The sequence below is a fragment of the Podarcis bocagei genome, assembly GCF_964188305.1.
Source record: "Podarcis bocagei genome assembly, chromosome: 14".
NCBI classification, from domain to species: Eukaryota; Metazoa; Chordata; class Lepidosauria; order Squamata; family Lacertidae; genus Podarcis; species Podarcis bocagei.
In genome coordinates, this window is record NC_138139.1 from 42,987,995 (window position 1) to 43,002,490 (window position 14,496).

At 43.1% G+C, this 14,496-nt stretch overlaps 1 protein-coding gene across 1 annotated transcript; it reads left to right on the forward strand.

Annotated features, from left to right (window-relative positions):
• The first annotated feature begins 1,674 nt into the window (after positions 1 to 1,674).
• Positions 1,675 to 5,053, forward strand: COX19 (cytochrome c oxidase assembly factor COX19). The gene is made up of 3 exons (XM_081170368.1): positions 1,675 to 1,864; positions 3,474 to 3,585; positions 4,399 to 5,053. Exons 1-3 carry the CDS (start codon positions 1,783 to 1,785, stop codon positions 4,484 to 4,486), a joined length of 282 nt encoding a protein of 93 aa, XP_081026494.1. The 5' UTR covers positions 1,675 to 1,782; the 3' UTR covers positions 4,487 to 5,053.
• Positions 5,054 to 14,496: the final 9,443 nt, after the last annotated feature.

Sequence of the window (14,496 nt, forward strand, 5' to 3'; positions counted from 1 at the left end):
AAGGCATTACCAAGTCATCTGGCTCCAGCGTGCTCCCACTGCTGGTGTTTGAAGCAGTGTACACAGGATGTTAGCCACATCCATATCTGTCCTGTAGTTTCTTGAGAAAACCTGCTATTGGATTCATTGTCTCTTAAACCAGCTCCCATCCGATTTGAACACGCAAACCACACTCATTTTGCAATTAACCTCAGGTGCATAAATTTGAGGCAGCCATGCGCAGATGATGGCACATGCACAGGTGTGAGTTTCACTAAATAGAAGTTGTGTGGGGTAATGAAGCCACAGAGAAATCAAACAAGCAATGCTCATTAGGTGAAGACACCTCCACCATACCCTCCAACATTTCTTCGATAAAAATAGGGATGTCCCATTCCATAACGAGAATTTTACTATTTACACCCCACACATCTGACTGTGTTACCCCAGCCACTCTGGACAACTTCCAACACATAATAAAACATTAAACATTAAAAAAACACACCTCCCTATACAGGATTGACTTCAGATGGCTCGGGGGTCAGTTACCTCCATACCCTCCAACATTTCTCCAATGAAAATTCTAAGAAAAAGTGGAACATTCCAGGATCAAAGCAGAAACTGGGACGGATTCTCTAACTCAGGGACATCCCTGGAAAATAGGGGCACTTGGAGGGTCTGCTCCACCTCCTTTCTGGCATGTACAGCAGCATGTAAATGCGACTTGAAATGCAACAGGGGAGAACTTCCTGTGTTTTAAGCTTCTAACACTTAAATCTATGGCTGGGGAAACTCGGCCAGATGGGCAGGGTATAAATTATTATTATTATTATTATTATTATTATTATTATTATTATTATTATTATTATTATTTATTTTCTGAAAAAGCCATCTTCTGCTTGAACAAGTATCCCAGCTGAAGGATTGGAACTAGCTGAAGCTCAAGTAGGGCATGCTTTCTTCTGAAACGTTTAAGATAATGTTTTCTTGTTGTTAACTTTGCTGTGGTAAATGCGCACTGTGTAGCTGACCTCCTTTAAGATACAGTGGTACCTCGGGTTACATACGCTTCAGGTTAAATACGCTTCAGTTTACAGACTCTGCTAACCCAGAAATATTACCTCAGATTAAGAACTTTGCTTCAGGATGAGAACAGAAATTGTGCAGCGGCAGCCCCGTTAGCTAAAGTGGTGCTTCGGGTTAAGAACAGTTTCAGGTTAAGAACGGACCTCCGGAACGAATTAAGTTCTTAACCCGAGGTACCACTGTTTTAGTTTCTTGTTGATTGTGTTACTTTGAATGCAAGTTTTATATTTGACTTTCTTCAGTAATGTTTTAGTGTGGATCGTCTTATCTGATGTTTTGATGTAGGTAGATTGCAAACCGCTTGGAGATTGATTTATTTATTTTCTAAAGAATTACACAGTAAAGCGATATAGATTTCCTGGAATTGAAGAAATCACACCTTCCAGTTTCAATCTGAAGGTGCAATTAAGACTGGTTAGTCTCTGAAATATCGCAAGGCTCCTCTGCTTTCTGCAAAGGACATATTTATTTATCAATAAATAAAATAAGATTTAAAAATGCCAGCTCCATCCCGGCCAGGCATCCACCTGGGGCTGAAGGAGGCGGGGCTAACTGCTCGGCTCCTCCCCGCCCGATCAGCTCTGCTCTCGTTTCTTCTGGCCTGGCTCGGCGCTCCACTCCACAACCTGGGACTTGACAACACGGAGATCCCGGAAGTGAGGCGAAGGTTCGGTCAGAGGCGCAGCGGCTGCGTCGCGTCCTCGGAGAGTCGTCGTCATGTCTACGGCTATGAACTTCGGGACGAAAAGCTTCAAGCCGAGACCGCCGGACAAAGGCGCTTTCCCTCTGGATCATTTCGGTGAGAAGGTTCAGCCCCCCCCCCCGCAACCGTCCATCCCTTCGATTGCGCATGTGCGATTCGTCCACCGACCATAGAGAGGACGTCGGGTGGGGGGATAGACAGTACGGCAGGCATTTCCGGCCTAAAAGCGAACTCCCAAGTACAGTCAATAAGGGCGCTTGCCATAGATGCGCAAGGGATAGAGCGGTACCGCTGTGTGCCCATAGAAACGATAGCTTTTCGTTAGCCGAACTTCTGTCATGGGCCCCCTAGGGGAGGGGAACTTTTGACTATCGTGTTGCTTATGGACTATAACTTCCATCATCCTTGGTGGGGGCCGTGCTGGCTAGGGCTGATGGGAGTTGGAGTCCCACAACACCTGGGGGCGCATTTTCCGCCATAAAAATGGAAGAGGAGGGCTGCAAATCAATGTTTTTTAAAGCTCCACCTCCAGCACAAGAATTGACACTGGGACCAGTAAGAGAGGCAGCAGAACATTCATTCATTTTTTATTTATTTCTATTGCATTTTATTTATTTATCTTATTTTGTAAAATTTATGCACCATTTGATTGTACAGTGGTACCTCGGGTTACATACGCTTCAAGTTAAATACGCTTCAGGTTACAGACTCCGCTAACCCAGAAATAGTACCTCGGGTTAAGAACTTTGCTTCAGGTTGAGAACAGAAATCGTGCTCTGGTGGCGCGGCAGCAGCGGGAGGCCCCATTAGCTAAAGTGGTACCTCAGGTTAAGAACAGACCTCCAGAACGAATTAAGTTCTTTTTTTATTTTTATTAAATTAAATTTTATTAATTTTCCAAACAATTATACAATTTTCCAAAATACAACCGATTACTTCTTATTATTTTTTGAACTTCCCTCAGCGTCTCTGACAATCATCCGTATTCATAACTAAGATTACACATTCCTCCTTTCGTATTGCCATTACACTTCCCTTCTCCCAGTATTTACTGCTAACAATACTTCTCCATTTTTACAGTGCCTCTTGAAATCCCACTAGCGTTGTGTTCACACCACATATCAGAACGAATTAAGTTCTTAACCTGAGGTACCACTGTATAAAATAGACAAAGCTCAAAGCGGTCTACAAAAATAGAATCAAGAAAAAAATTACAAGCCTATTTTAAAACATACAAAAATATATATCTATCTCCCTTGGGGGGGGCAAGGAGCTCAAGGTGGCATTTGTAATTCTCCCCCTCTGTAAAGCATCATCTGCACTGTGCATATAAAGCAATAGCATAAGAACAGCCTGCTAGATTGAGCCAATGCCACTATAGATCTAAAGCAGCATCACGCCACTTAAATAGTCATGGCTTCCCCCAAAGAATCCTGAGAACTGCTAATGAATTCTAAACCAGCAACTTCACACTGAGTTCCCCCTTTGAAACTATTTTTTTCTTGGAGCTTAGTGACCTGGAGGTTTGCTGGCGCCTCGGTGGTTTCAAGGTGTCCCCCCACCTACTGCATTACGTTCTCGTGCTGAGCCACAGCAGCCAGCCTGTCCTTTGAATAGCACTATTGTTTTGTCTTCCTCTTAATTCCATGTCTGTTTCTTTTCATGCCTCCCGTTTCAAAAAACGTGCTTTCCTTCTGTCGAACAGGTGAATGTACAGCTTTCAAAGAAAAATTCATGAAGTGTCTGAGGGAGAACAGCTTTGAGAATGCATTGTGCAGACAGGAATCAAAGGAATATTTAGAATGCAGAATGGAGAGGCAAGTGCATTCTTATTTGCAACACTTCACTTAAGCTAATGGATGTTTGCTCTCAATTTGCCAGAGACAACTTATGCTGGGCTGTCAGTGCATGGTGGATTTTGGGCTCCGCAAACCACTGCTTCATTTTTGAAATCTGTAAAATTACAGTACTTAATTCCCCCTGCCCTCTTTTCTTTTCTCTTCTTCTTCTTTTTTGCTGACAGTGAGTCCACATCCACCCCATACATTTAAAGCACTGTTGTACCCCTTTAACAGTCACTGCTTTCCCCAAGGAATCATGGGAACTGTAGTTTGTTAAGGGTTTTAAGAGTTTTTAGGAGACCCCCTGTTTCCCTCCCAGAGCTACAGTTTCCTGAGAAGAACAATTGATTGTTAAATCACTTTGTTGTTTTTGACCTGACTTTGTATAAAGTAGCTTCCTATGTCCCTGTGTTTCTAGGGCGGCTGAGTGGTCCAATGGACTAGAAACCTTTTGTTGTTTTTAAAAGGAAAACTGACATCCTTGGCAATTACCGTTTGTGAACTCCTGTGCATTCTTAAGCAACCACTGCCCACAAATTTTCAAGCATATTTTTATATCCATAAGCCAGGAACCTTCCTTTAAAAGAAAGCAAACCAACACCCTTAATTATACAAATTATTTGCCAGGGGTTCCTCTGTAGTCCTGTAGAATCATGTGAATCTTCTGGGGTTTTTTATTTTTTATTTGATTTTAAGGGGCACAAAATTATTCAGGAAATGAAATTGCTAAGCATGCCAATTTCAAGTTTAATGCTTTTCAAATTGTTTTTTGTTTGCTTGTTTGTTTAGACAACTTATGGCCAAAGAACCACTGGCAAAATTGGGATTTAAAGACCTAATAGAAGAAAAATCAGAAACCCAACAGGAGACATTGTGATGAAGATAAAGAGAATCCTAACCTTCTCCTATAGAAAGGAGCAAATCTGCTGTGGTACATATTGTACATTTCAGATCCTATCTTATTATGAAGTGCTCCTTGGAAGAAGCTGTTGCCAAGTAGAAGATTTACAGTGCAATCTTGTACACTTATCTACTCAGCGGTAAATCTCACTGAGTTTAATAGGGCTTACGCCCAAGTAAAGGGATCGGATTGTTGTGATGCTATCCCCACCTAGTTGGTCCCAGTGAACTCAGTGTGTTTCCATATGAGGACATGTATGTGCTGTTAGTGTGGGAAAGGAAATATTCCTTGGATATTCAGATTTGGACTACAAGCTCCCAGTACTTGCTCATTGCACTGTGCATTGGGTTCAGCTTCTCTTCATACAGTTGGTATAAATAATAAATTATTATTATAAATTATTATTATTTGAGAGAAATGCTTCCTAGGATCTTAAGTGTACTTGGTTAGAAGTAAGGTGTGCTGAAATTATTCACTGGGATTTGCATCCAAATGAAAGACCTCTAGGATAGGCATGTAAATAAATAATTTGTTTTTGAATCAGATTGTTTCTGATCATTTCATTCCTGAATCCAGCCCTCCTCTCCATTTCTTTCAGTTTCAGTTCTGAAAATGTAACTCTGTTGTCCCTTTCAGAAATGCATGTGCCTGTTTTGAGATTTTTTGTTGTTGCTGTCTTAAAACAGAAAGAAAATGCAGTGTGTTCTAGTACATTGGTAAATGAGGCAGTGAGAAATACAGGCCCCAATCCAGGGCAAAGTGAGGCACACTTAAGCCCGTAATGCGCAGAAATGTAACTAATTGTGTGCTGAAATGTGGCCACGATATGCATGACTTTGAATGGGGTGTGTATATGTGATTGTTTTGAAGAGCTTGTTTGAGGAACGGCATACCCTTTGATTTGAAGGTGATTCTCCTGCGTTCGTATCCTGCGTGGGGTGGGGAGACAGGAAGGACCCTATCCTGCGTGGGGTGGGGAGACAGGAAGGACCCTAACTGAAACCTACAACCCACACATTGCCCTTTCCTTTGCAACTTGAAGCTGCCTTCGCAAGAGAGGCAGGACGTCTTCCTTGTCATCTTCCCACCCACTCTGGCACCTCAGCTGATGCTGTCTGGGTTAACCCTAAGAATGCCTTAAGTAGGACCAGGCTGGATCAGGCCAATGGCCCATCTAGTCCAGCATCCTGTCCTCACAGTGGCCAACCAAGCTTGTTTAAGAAGTAGGACTTGATTCCTCTGCCCTCCTGCAGTTTCCAGCAACCAATATTCCAACGCATTGTTCCCACCAACCGCGATAATCTCAACAGCCCTTACTAAGATTGCCAGAGAACCATGGAGTTGGAGAGGGGTGTCTCATAGTCTAACCCTCTACTCAATGCAGGAACGCCAGAGGCAGAAGAGCATCCTTGACAGATGGCCTCCAACCAGGGAGAGTCCATTGCCACCTTTGGGGCCACCTGGTACCATTGTCAAAGTGCTCTTGGGACAGGCTGTAGTGATGGAGGGTCTGCTTTGCATGCAAAGGGTCCCAGCTTCAAAGCCCAGCAACTGCCAAGGAAGGCTGGGAGAGACCCCTCTCTGAAACCCTGGAGAGCCACTGCGATCAGTGTAGCTGATAACTACACTGCTAATGGCCTGGCTCCATAAAAAGCAGCTTCCTATTCTTCTTCAGGTTACAGTGGTACCTCGGGTTACAGACTCTGATAACCCAGATATAGTACTTTGGGTTAAGAAATGTACCTCAGGATGACAACAGAAATTGCGCGGTGGTGGTGGGAGGCCCCATGAGCTAAAGTGGTACCTCAGGTCAAGAACAGTTTCAGGTTAAGAATGGACCGCCGGAACGCATTAAGTTCCTAACCAGAGGTACCACTGTACCTTATTTTACAAGGCGTATTATACAGTGTATAAACTGCATTATACTGATTTACTGTAAATTTTGTTCCATTTAATCCCTTCAAGATTGCCACAAATATAGCTTGGTTTCTACGGCGGCCAATAAATAAATACAGTGGTACCTCGGGTTATAGACGCTTCAGGTTACAGACTCTGCTAACCCAGAAATAGTACCTCGGGTTAAGAACTTTGCTTCAGCATGAGAACAGAAATCATGTGGCGGCAGTGAGAGGTCCCATTAGCTAAGGTGGTACCTCAGGTTAAGAACAGTTTCAGGTTAAGAACGAACCTCCAGAATGAATTAAGTTCTTGACCTGAGGTATCACTGTATAGTCAACTCAGCTTCATTCAGTGGTAAGAACTCCTGAAATGAATGGACCCAAGGTCCTTCTGCACCATACATTTAAAGCAGTATCATATCACTTTGACTTCACCCCAAAGAATCGTGGGAAGCATAATTGGTTAAGAATGCTGAGAACTGTCATGTGAGTTAGCAAAAGCTTTCTGTGAAATGATTTATAATGAGTTGGGGGGGGGGAATGAAGATCACTTTTGTAAAAAAACCAGAAGTTTTTCTTCTAGGTATAATTGGCGGAGAGGTACGCAATGAACAGGAAAAAAACTTTATGTATGCTACCACGGCTTCCCAGATGATTTACACACAAAGATGGAAAGAAGAAACAGTCCCAACAAAACAGGACTGGCAGTTTTAATTGATGGAGTATGCAGAATTGGCAAAACTTACTGGAAGACTTAGAAATCAAGATGAGAGATTCTTTAAAAACACAATGGGGGAAATAATTGATTATATTTGAAGATACATTGTAAATAAATTAAAATGTTAGCAGCATTGATATAAACACATGCAGCAAGAGATAATTAAAGGGGAAGATAAAGGAAAATTGGTAAATAGGTTTGAATTGGATATACAGTAATAAAAAGATATAAACTAAATAACTACAGAAAGGAGGGGAGGGGAGTTGAGGGAAATGCAAATTAAATTTGTAAAGATTTTGTTTTTCTCGTTAAAAATGCTTGTAAAATGTGAAAATGAAAAATATATTTTAATTTTGAAAAAGAGCGCTGAAGGAGACCCCACTCCCCTCACAGAGCTACAGTGTCCACAGTTCTCTGGGAAGTGGGGTTGATTACCGAGCTGTTCTGGGGATGACTCACATCTTTAACAAACTACACTTCCCAGGATTCTTTGGCTGCGACACTGCTATAAATTTATAGTGCAGATGGGCCTAATTGGTCTGCTCTATAAGAAGCACAGCATTGGGTACAGCCTCCTGTTCCTGTTGGCACCAATTGTCAAACTGCTTTTGCTGTTAGGAAGTTAACCCTTCTGTGACTTGAGCCTCTTTGTGCTAGTTCTGCCCTCTGGGGCAGCAGACAACAAGTCTTGCAGGAGGTTGATGTGATGGCCCTTCAGTTATTTAAAGAATGCGTGAAAACACAAGAAGAGGCTCCTGGATCAGGCCATTGGCCCATCTAGTCCTGCATCTTGGTCTCGCAGTGGCCTACCAAATGCCTTGGGGGTGGGGGAAAGCCCGCAAGCAGGACCTGAATTCAGCACTCTCCCCTCCTATGGCTTCCAGCAATTGGTATTCAGAAGCATGACTGCCTTGCAACAGTGGAGACTGAGCATAGCCATCGTGGTTAGTAGCCATTGATAGTCTATGCCTCCATGAAATTGTCTGATCCTCTTTTGAAGCCATTGAAGCTGGTGGCTATACCTGTCTATTGTGGGTGCTAATTCCATAGTTCGGTGCTGGAGGAGACTCTTGAGAGTCCCCTGGACTGCAAGAAGATCAAACCTCTCCATTCTTAAGGAAATCAACCCTGAGTGCTCACTGGAAGGACAGATCGTGAAGCTGAGGCTCCAATACTTTGGCCACCTCATGAGAAGAGAAGACTCCCTGGGAAAGACCCTGATGTTGGGAGAGATGGAGGGCACAAGGAGAAGGGGACGACAGAGGACGAGATGGTTGGATAGTGTTCTCGAAGCTACCAGCATGAGTTTGACCAAACTGCGAGAGGCAGTGGAAGACAGGAGTGCCTGGCGTGCTCTGGACCATGGGGTCACGAAGAGTCGGACACGACTAAACGACTAAACAACAACAACAACAATTCCATAGTTCAACGTTTATCTATCCTGAACCTCTCAATGTTCAGCTTCATTGGGTGCCCAGTGCTACGAGAGAGGGAGAAAATATGTTCTCCACTGTCTCCTTGCCATGAATGATTTTTATGAATTTATGCACTTCCTTCTCGCCTTTTCTCTGAACTAAGAAGTCCCCTCGTTCCATTCCTATGGTCATTTTGGTTGCTCTTTTTTTCCTGAACCTTTTCTAACCCTACCATTTTTGAGGGCAGCACGATCGTTTCAGATTAATAACGTAATAAAAGCGGTAGTGTGCTTTCATTGCCAAAACAGGTTTTGTGCTAAAACAGAGGACGGGACATCCCTCCCTTTTCCAAAGAACGCTGTGAAAGTATGAAAACAATCTCCAGTACCTTCCAAGAAGATAAATGGCATTTCTTGCCTCTGTGCTGTCTGGGTATTATGAAGAGAATCTGCTCAAGGCTATGACTGGAAGCCACTTACTGGCACTGCCTGCAATTGACAAACAATGGTGGCCATTCTTAAATGGGTGTCTGCTAGATTTTTATCCTGTGTGTTAAATGGAAAGAAGCAGCTATTATGAGGACCCAGGTAAATCACTGGGGTGGGGGAGAGGTACATTAGTTCCAGCATTCGTAAGATAAAGCCCAAGGACAAATGTGGAGGAAAATGTTTCATGGAAGGATCATTGCTTGCTTCTTGAAGGGCTGGTGTGGTGCTTTGCTGCTTGGGCGGCGATGGCCCATTTTGCACGCCCTGCAAACCATTTGTGCAGTGCCAGCTCCCCCAAGCTGGAACAACCCCCCCAAATGTTGTTTTGATACAACTCCCATTATCCCTGACCATTGTCCTTGCTGGCTGGGTCCGAGAAGAGGAGTGTGCTGGATCAGGCCAATGGCCCATCTAGCCTGATCTCACAGTGGCCGCCCAGATGCCTGCAGGAAACCCACAAGCGGGACCCCAACACAAGACCCCTCTCCCAGTGTGCCAGTGTGGTGTAGTGGTTAGGAGTGGTGGACTCGTAATCTGGGGAACCGGGTTCGCTTCCCCGTTCCTCCACATGCAGCTGCTGGGTGACCTTGGGCCAGTCACACTTCTCTGAAGTCTCTCAGCCCCACTCACCTCACAGAGTGTTTGTTGTGGGGGAGGAAGGGAAAGGAGAATGTTAGCCACTTTGAGACTCCTGAAGGGGAGTGAAAGGCGGGATATCAAATCCAAACTCTTCTTCTTCTTCCCCACTTGGGACTCTGGGTCATATTCAGAGCCATGCTGCCTCTGACAGTGGAGACAAAACGTAGCCATGATGACTCTTAGCCTTTGATAAGCCTTTACCTCTAGAAATTTGGCCAATCTTCTTTCAACGCCATCCAAGATGGCAGCCATAACTGCTTCCTTTGGGGGGCAAATTCCATCATTTTTAACTACACCCTCAAGACTGCTATTTATATTTTCTTTAAAACTTTCACACACAACCCTTTATTGCCTCTAATGAGCAAAGAGAGCCTCATAACAGGATTACGACTGTGCTGCAAAAGAGGCATGAGCAAATCTGTCCGTTTTTATTTCTCTCTTTCTCCCCCCTGCCAAAAAAAATCTTAAGTTTGGTTCTGCACTTTTCTGCATCAGTCTGCATAGAGAGAAGAGAGATAGTCCTCATGAAAATTCACCAGCATTTTAGCGCAAATTTCTTCTAACACATTCTTACTGCAATTTTGCCCAATTTCCCCTCTCTCTTTTTGCTAAGCAAATGTTCCATTTTGTATTTTTACGTTGTGAACTGCCCTGCGGTCTTCAAGTGAAGGGCGGTATGCAAATTTAATAAATAAATAAAATAAAAATACTATAAGCCAATCTTTGTATGTTATTTCCAACAACTTGCACACATTTCATTCTTGTATACTTGGCTGGGGAACTGCAAAAATTCAGGAAAGTGAAGCTCTAAAGAGAGCTGTGATTTGTTTTGCTACTGTTTTGCCTATAACATGCATCGAAGCAAATTTCTCCCTTGCTACTTGCTGCAGAGCTGGTGGTTTCTAATTTTACTGCAAAACAGTAGGAAAACTCCCCCTTGTGGGGAAGTTATGGAAGAATTGGGGTGAAAATGAGGGTTCTTTTTTAAACATTTCCCTTCTTTGAGATCCATTGAAGATCACTCGTAATTAATTACTTGCAATATCACCTTGTCCTATATATACCCACTTGAACACTTCAATGTGCAGAACTGGCAATGTTGCAGGAAAATTGAACACAGGAGGTGGGAGATGGAATGGAGAATTCTGAAAGGGCATGGCTGGCTGGGACCATGAACCAGGAGCACTTTGCAACTCTTTGTTGCAGGTCCCGCTTTTAACAATGGCCCCATGATTTGTTTTGCTCACTTTTCTTGATAGTGGAGAAGCAGTTTTGTTTACCGTGGGCTTTCGTAGATCTTGCTGGCCTGTTTCCGCCCTCTCTCATGCGCTCTCCCTGCTGCACGAGCCCACTAGATAGCGCATGATTAATCTTCCACTTTGGGAAGATGTTCTCACTGGCAGTAGAACTGGAGCAAGGGTTCACGGTGCGCTCATGTGCAGATCGCTTTCCATTTGCTCATCAGCTCCCACACTGGTTCGGTGGAACGGATGACATAATCCAAAATGAGCCAGATCAGCTGCTGGTCACAGCTAATGTCTTTCGGCTTTTCCATGCGCTGTCGTCTCTGGCAATTCAGAGAGAGCCTCTCTGTGCCCTGTGAATGGGTCAGTATTCGAACCCTCCATGTGAAATATTAAAGCGACATAGCTAGGGTTTAAGGAGTAAGAAGAGGGTGTTTTGGCAGTCACTCAGACCTGTTTGGAAGTCAGACTCCCTGATCTGAAAACACTTCATCAGAGAAATTGACTCACCAACTTGGGGTTTCTGAGGCTTGGTTTTTTTTAGTACACCTTATTCAACAACACATTCATACAGATGGCAAGTTCCATCCAAATATGATTTCATCTGGCACTGTTTTTGATTACATGAGTATTTTATCTGTTGTTTCTGTCTTGTCTTTAAATACTGCCATATTGCCTCTTTTGCACAAGTTTCATTTATTTAATCTTTCATCTGCTTTCCTGACCATGCTCAATTGTTTGTCTTTTTTGTCTGTGAATTGTTGGACATTTAACTGGGGTGGGGAAACCCCATTCTTGTCCACCACCACGTTACGTGATATGCCTGTGTTTGTTGCCGTTCCTGACTGGAGTACGAAATGTACTCTGTGCTTGTTTAGGGAAGTTTTTTAATGTTTGATGCTTCATCACTTTATTATTATTAATATTCTGTTGGGCGCTGCCCAGAGTGGCTGGGGAAACCCCACCAGATGGGTGGGTTATAAATTATTATTATTATTATTATTATTATTATTATTATTATTATTATTAATTACCACTGCAATCCTCGCCCAGTTGACAATATGCATAAATCACAAAGCTAAAGAACAAGAAAGTAAGTTAACCGCTAGATTCAGTTAATACAGGGTTTATTCATTTTCCTGACATCCTGGTTACCTTGAGATGGCATAGATCCTCCCCCTTTTTTAAAAACCTCAAAAAAACCCTGGCAAGACTCAGCAAACAGTGTCTTGTCTGTGACTATCCTGTGAGCTTCATGGCTGAGCAGGAATTTGAACCATGGACTGTAATGTCATGTCCTGGTCTGATGCTGGAGCCTGGAAAGGGAAAAGCATTGGTTGGGTTTCAGAACCACGGATAGCTCCAAGAGCATCTCTCTCTCTCTCTCTCTCTCTCTCTCTCTCTCTCTCTCTCTCTGTGTGTGTGTGTGTGTGTGTGTGTGTGTGTCTTGTTGAATGGTCTCTTTAAATTTGAAGGTTCATTATTGTTCCACAAGATGTGTGTTTCTTTAAGGGCCAGAGCAAACAACATTACCTAGTTTTACAGCTGTGAAGCAGTATATGCTGTTAAGTTGTGTTGATTAAGCTGTGTCAGCAATTGGGATAGTATATAGAGAGCAGCACCTAGCTCTCTCAGTTCCCTGGTGGATGGGCTGCTGGTTGGGTCATGCTTATTCATATATTATAATTAATGTAAAAGGAGTTTTTGTTTTTGTTATTAAAATCTAGCTAAAGTTATTTTGCGTACCTTGTAATGTGTGGTCTCCCCGGCAAGCTCTCTGCAGCGCAACTAATCTGCAAATAGCCAACATCTTTATCTGTCTGTCTTTCTCTCCACCTCCTGGGGCAGGCATTTGGTTCCTCAAGCTCAGGGGAAAGGCCAATGAGGGTTCAGGTTCTGACCCGACATTTCCAGGGGGCACCCATGTTTCTATGTTATTGTGTGTTGCTGCCGTTTTTCTTAAAAATGGGCTGCATCCAACAAAGCTTTACTTTGTAATAGTGTAATAATAATAGTGTAATAGGAAGTAATAGTGCCACTGTATTCTGCTCTGGTCAGACCTCACCTGGAGTACTGTGTCCTGTTCTGGGCACCACAGTTCAACAAGGACACTGACAAACTGGAACGTGTCCAGAGGAGGGCAACCAAAATGGTCAAAGGCCTGGAAACGATGCCTTATGAGGAACGGCTAAGGGAGCTGGGCATGTTTAGCCTGGAGAAGAGGAGGTTAAGGGGTGATATGATAGCCATGCTCAAATATATAAAAGGACGCCATATAGAGGAGGGAGAAAGGTTGTTTTCTGCTGCTCCAGAGAAGCGGACACGGAGCAATGGATCCAAACTACATGAAAGAAGATTCCACCTAAACATTAGGAAGAACTTCCTGACAGTAAGAGCTGTTCGACAGTGGAATTTGCTGCCAAGGAGTGTGGTGGAGTCTCCTACTTTGGAGGTCTTTAAGCAGAGGCTTGACAACCATATGTCAGGAGTGCTCTGATGGTGTTTCCTGCTTGGCAGGGGGTTGGACTCGATGGCCCTTGTGGCCTCTTCCAACTCTATGATTCTACTTAGAACAAACCCATTGAAATTAATGGACTTCATTTGGTCATACTGAAGGAGGACTAGCTTTGGGTACAACCCAATCTTTTTTAAAAACAACAACAACAATGTTGGTTTAACAGGAAGAAAAGATGGAAGCATCATCAGTTGACATTTAAGAATGTCTGATCGATGTCCCATCAATGCTGACTTCAACATATAAGTTCCTATAAGCAGACCATATGTGGTGTAGAGTGGTTAGAAGATTGTTGGGCCAGGGTTCAAATCCCCACTCAGCTATGAAGCTCACTTGGGGGTGGGGAGCATTCACTGCTTGTATGCCTAACCTACCTCACAGGGTTGTTGTGGGGGTTAAATGTGGATCGGAAGAGCCACGTATACCTCCTTGAGCTCCTTGAAGAAGAGGCGGGCTATAGATGCAATAAAATAAAAATAACAGGCTTCTAAATGAGATGGTTGAGTATAAGCTATATCTTCAGAAATAGGATGAGCAGTGAGACATAAGATGAGCAGACCACTGAGTAAGTCATAGGTGGTGGGTGTTTCTTTGCCACCATAAGGGTCCACTTTCCTTGCCCATCTGTTAGTCCCCACATCACAGGAAAGTAATTTCAAAGTGCATAAACATGAAGGATTTTCTTTCCAGAACTAAGTTAATGCCCGCATCATATGCCTCAGAGAGGCGTTTTCGGCATGACATCGCCAGCATCTATCCAAACAAGCCAATTCCAATATAATATGCCTGAAAGAGAATGCTGTTCTCAATATTCTCTATCTTTTTAATATATATATATAATTTTTATTTATTTTCCTTTTTAATAATATACATTCACATCATTATTATCCACTTTACCTCCCTGGCTCTTTAGAGCCTATCAACTTCCCTCCCGCCTCATAGCTTTCAAAACTAACCTTTGTATCATTGCATTTTGACCGTTTTCAAATTCTAGTTGCATTCATTACAAAATAGCTCAAATTTTAAATAAACATAGAAAGGTAGAAAATTTCTCCTTACAAGACTTCAG

What these genes read in the sequence shown, in the direction of transcription:
- COX19 (XM_081170368.1), top strand. Translation starts at nt 1,783, where the DNA reads ATGTCTACGGCTATGAACTTCGGGACGAAAAGCTTCAAGCCGAGACCG. An exon ending in TTTCCCTCTGGATCATTTCG is followed by an intron (nt 1,865 to 3,473) that starts GTGAGAAGGTTC and finishes TCTGTCGAACAG; the next exon opens with GTGAATGTACAGCTTTCAAA. An exon ending in TTAGAATGCAGAATGGAGAG is followed by an intron (nt 3,586 to 4,398) that starts GCAAGTGCATTC and finishes TTGTTTGTTTAG; the next exon opens with ACAACTTATGGCCAAAGAAC.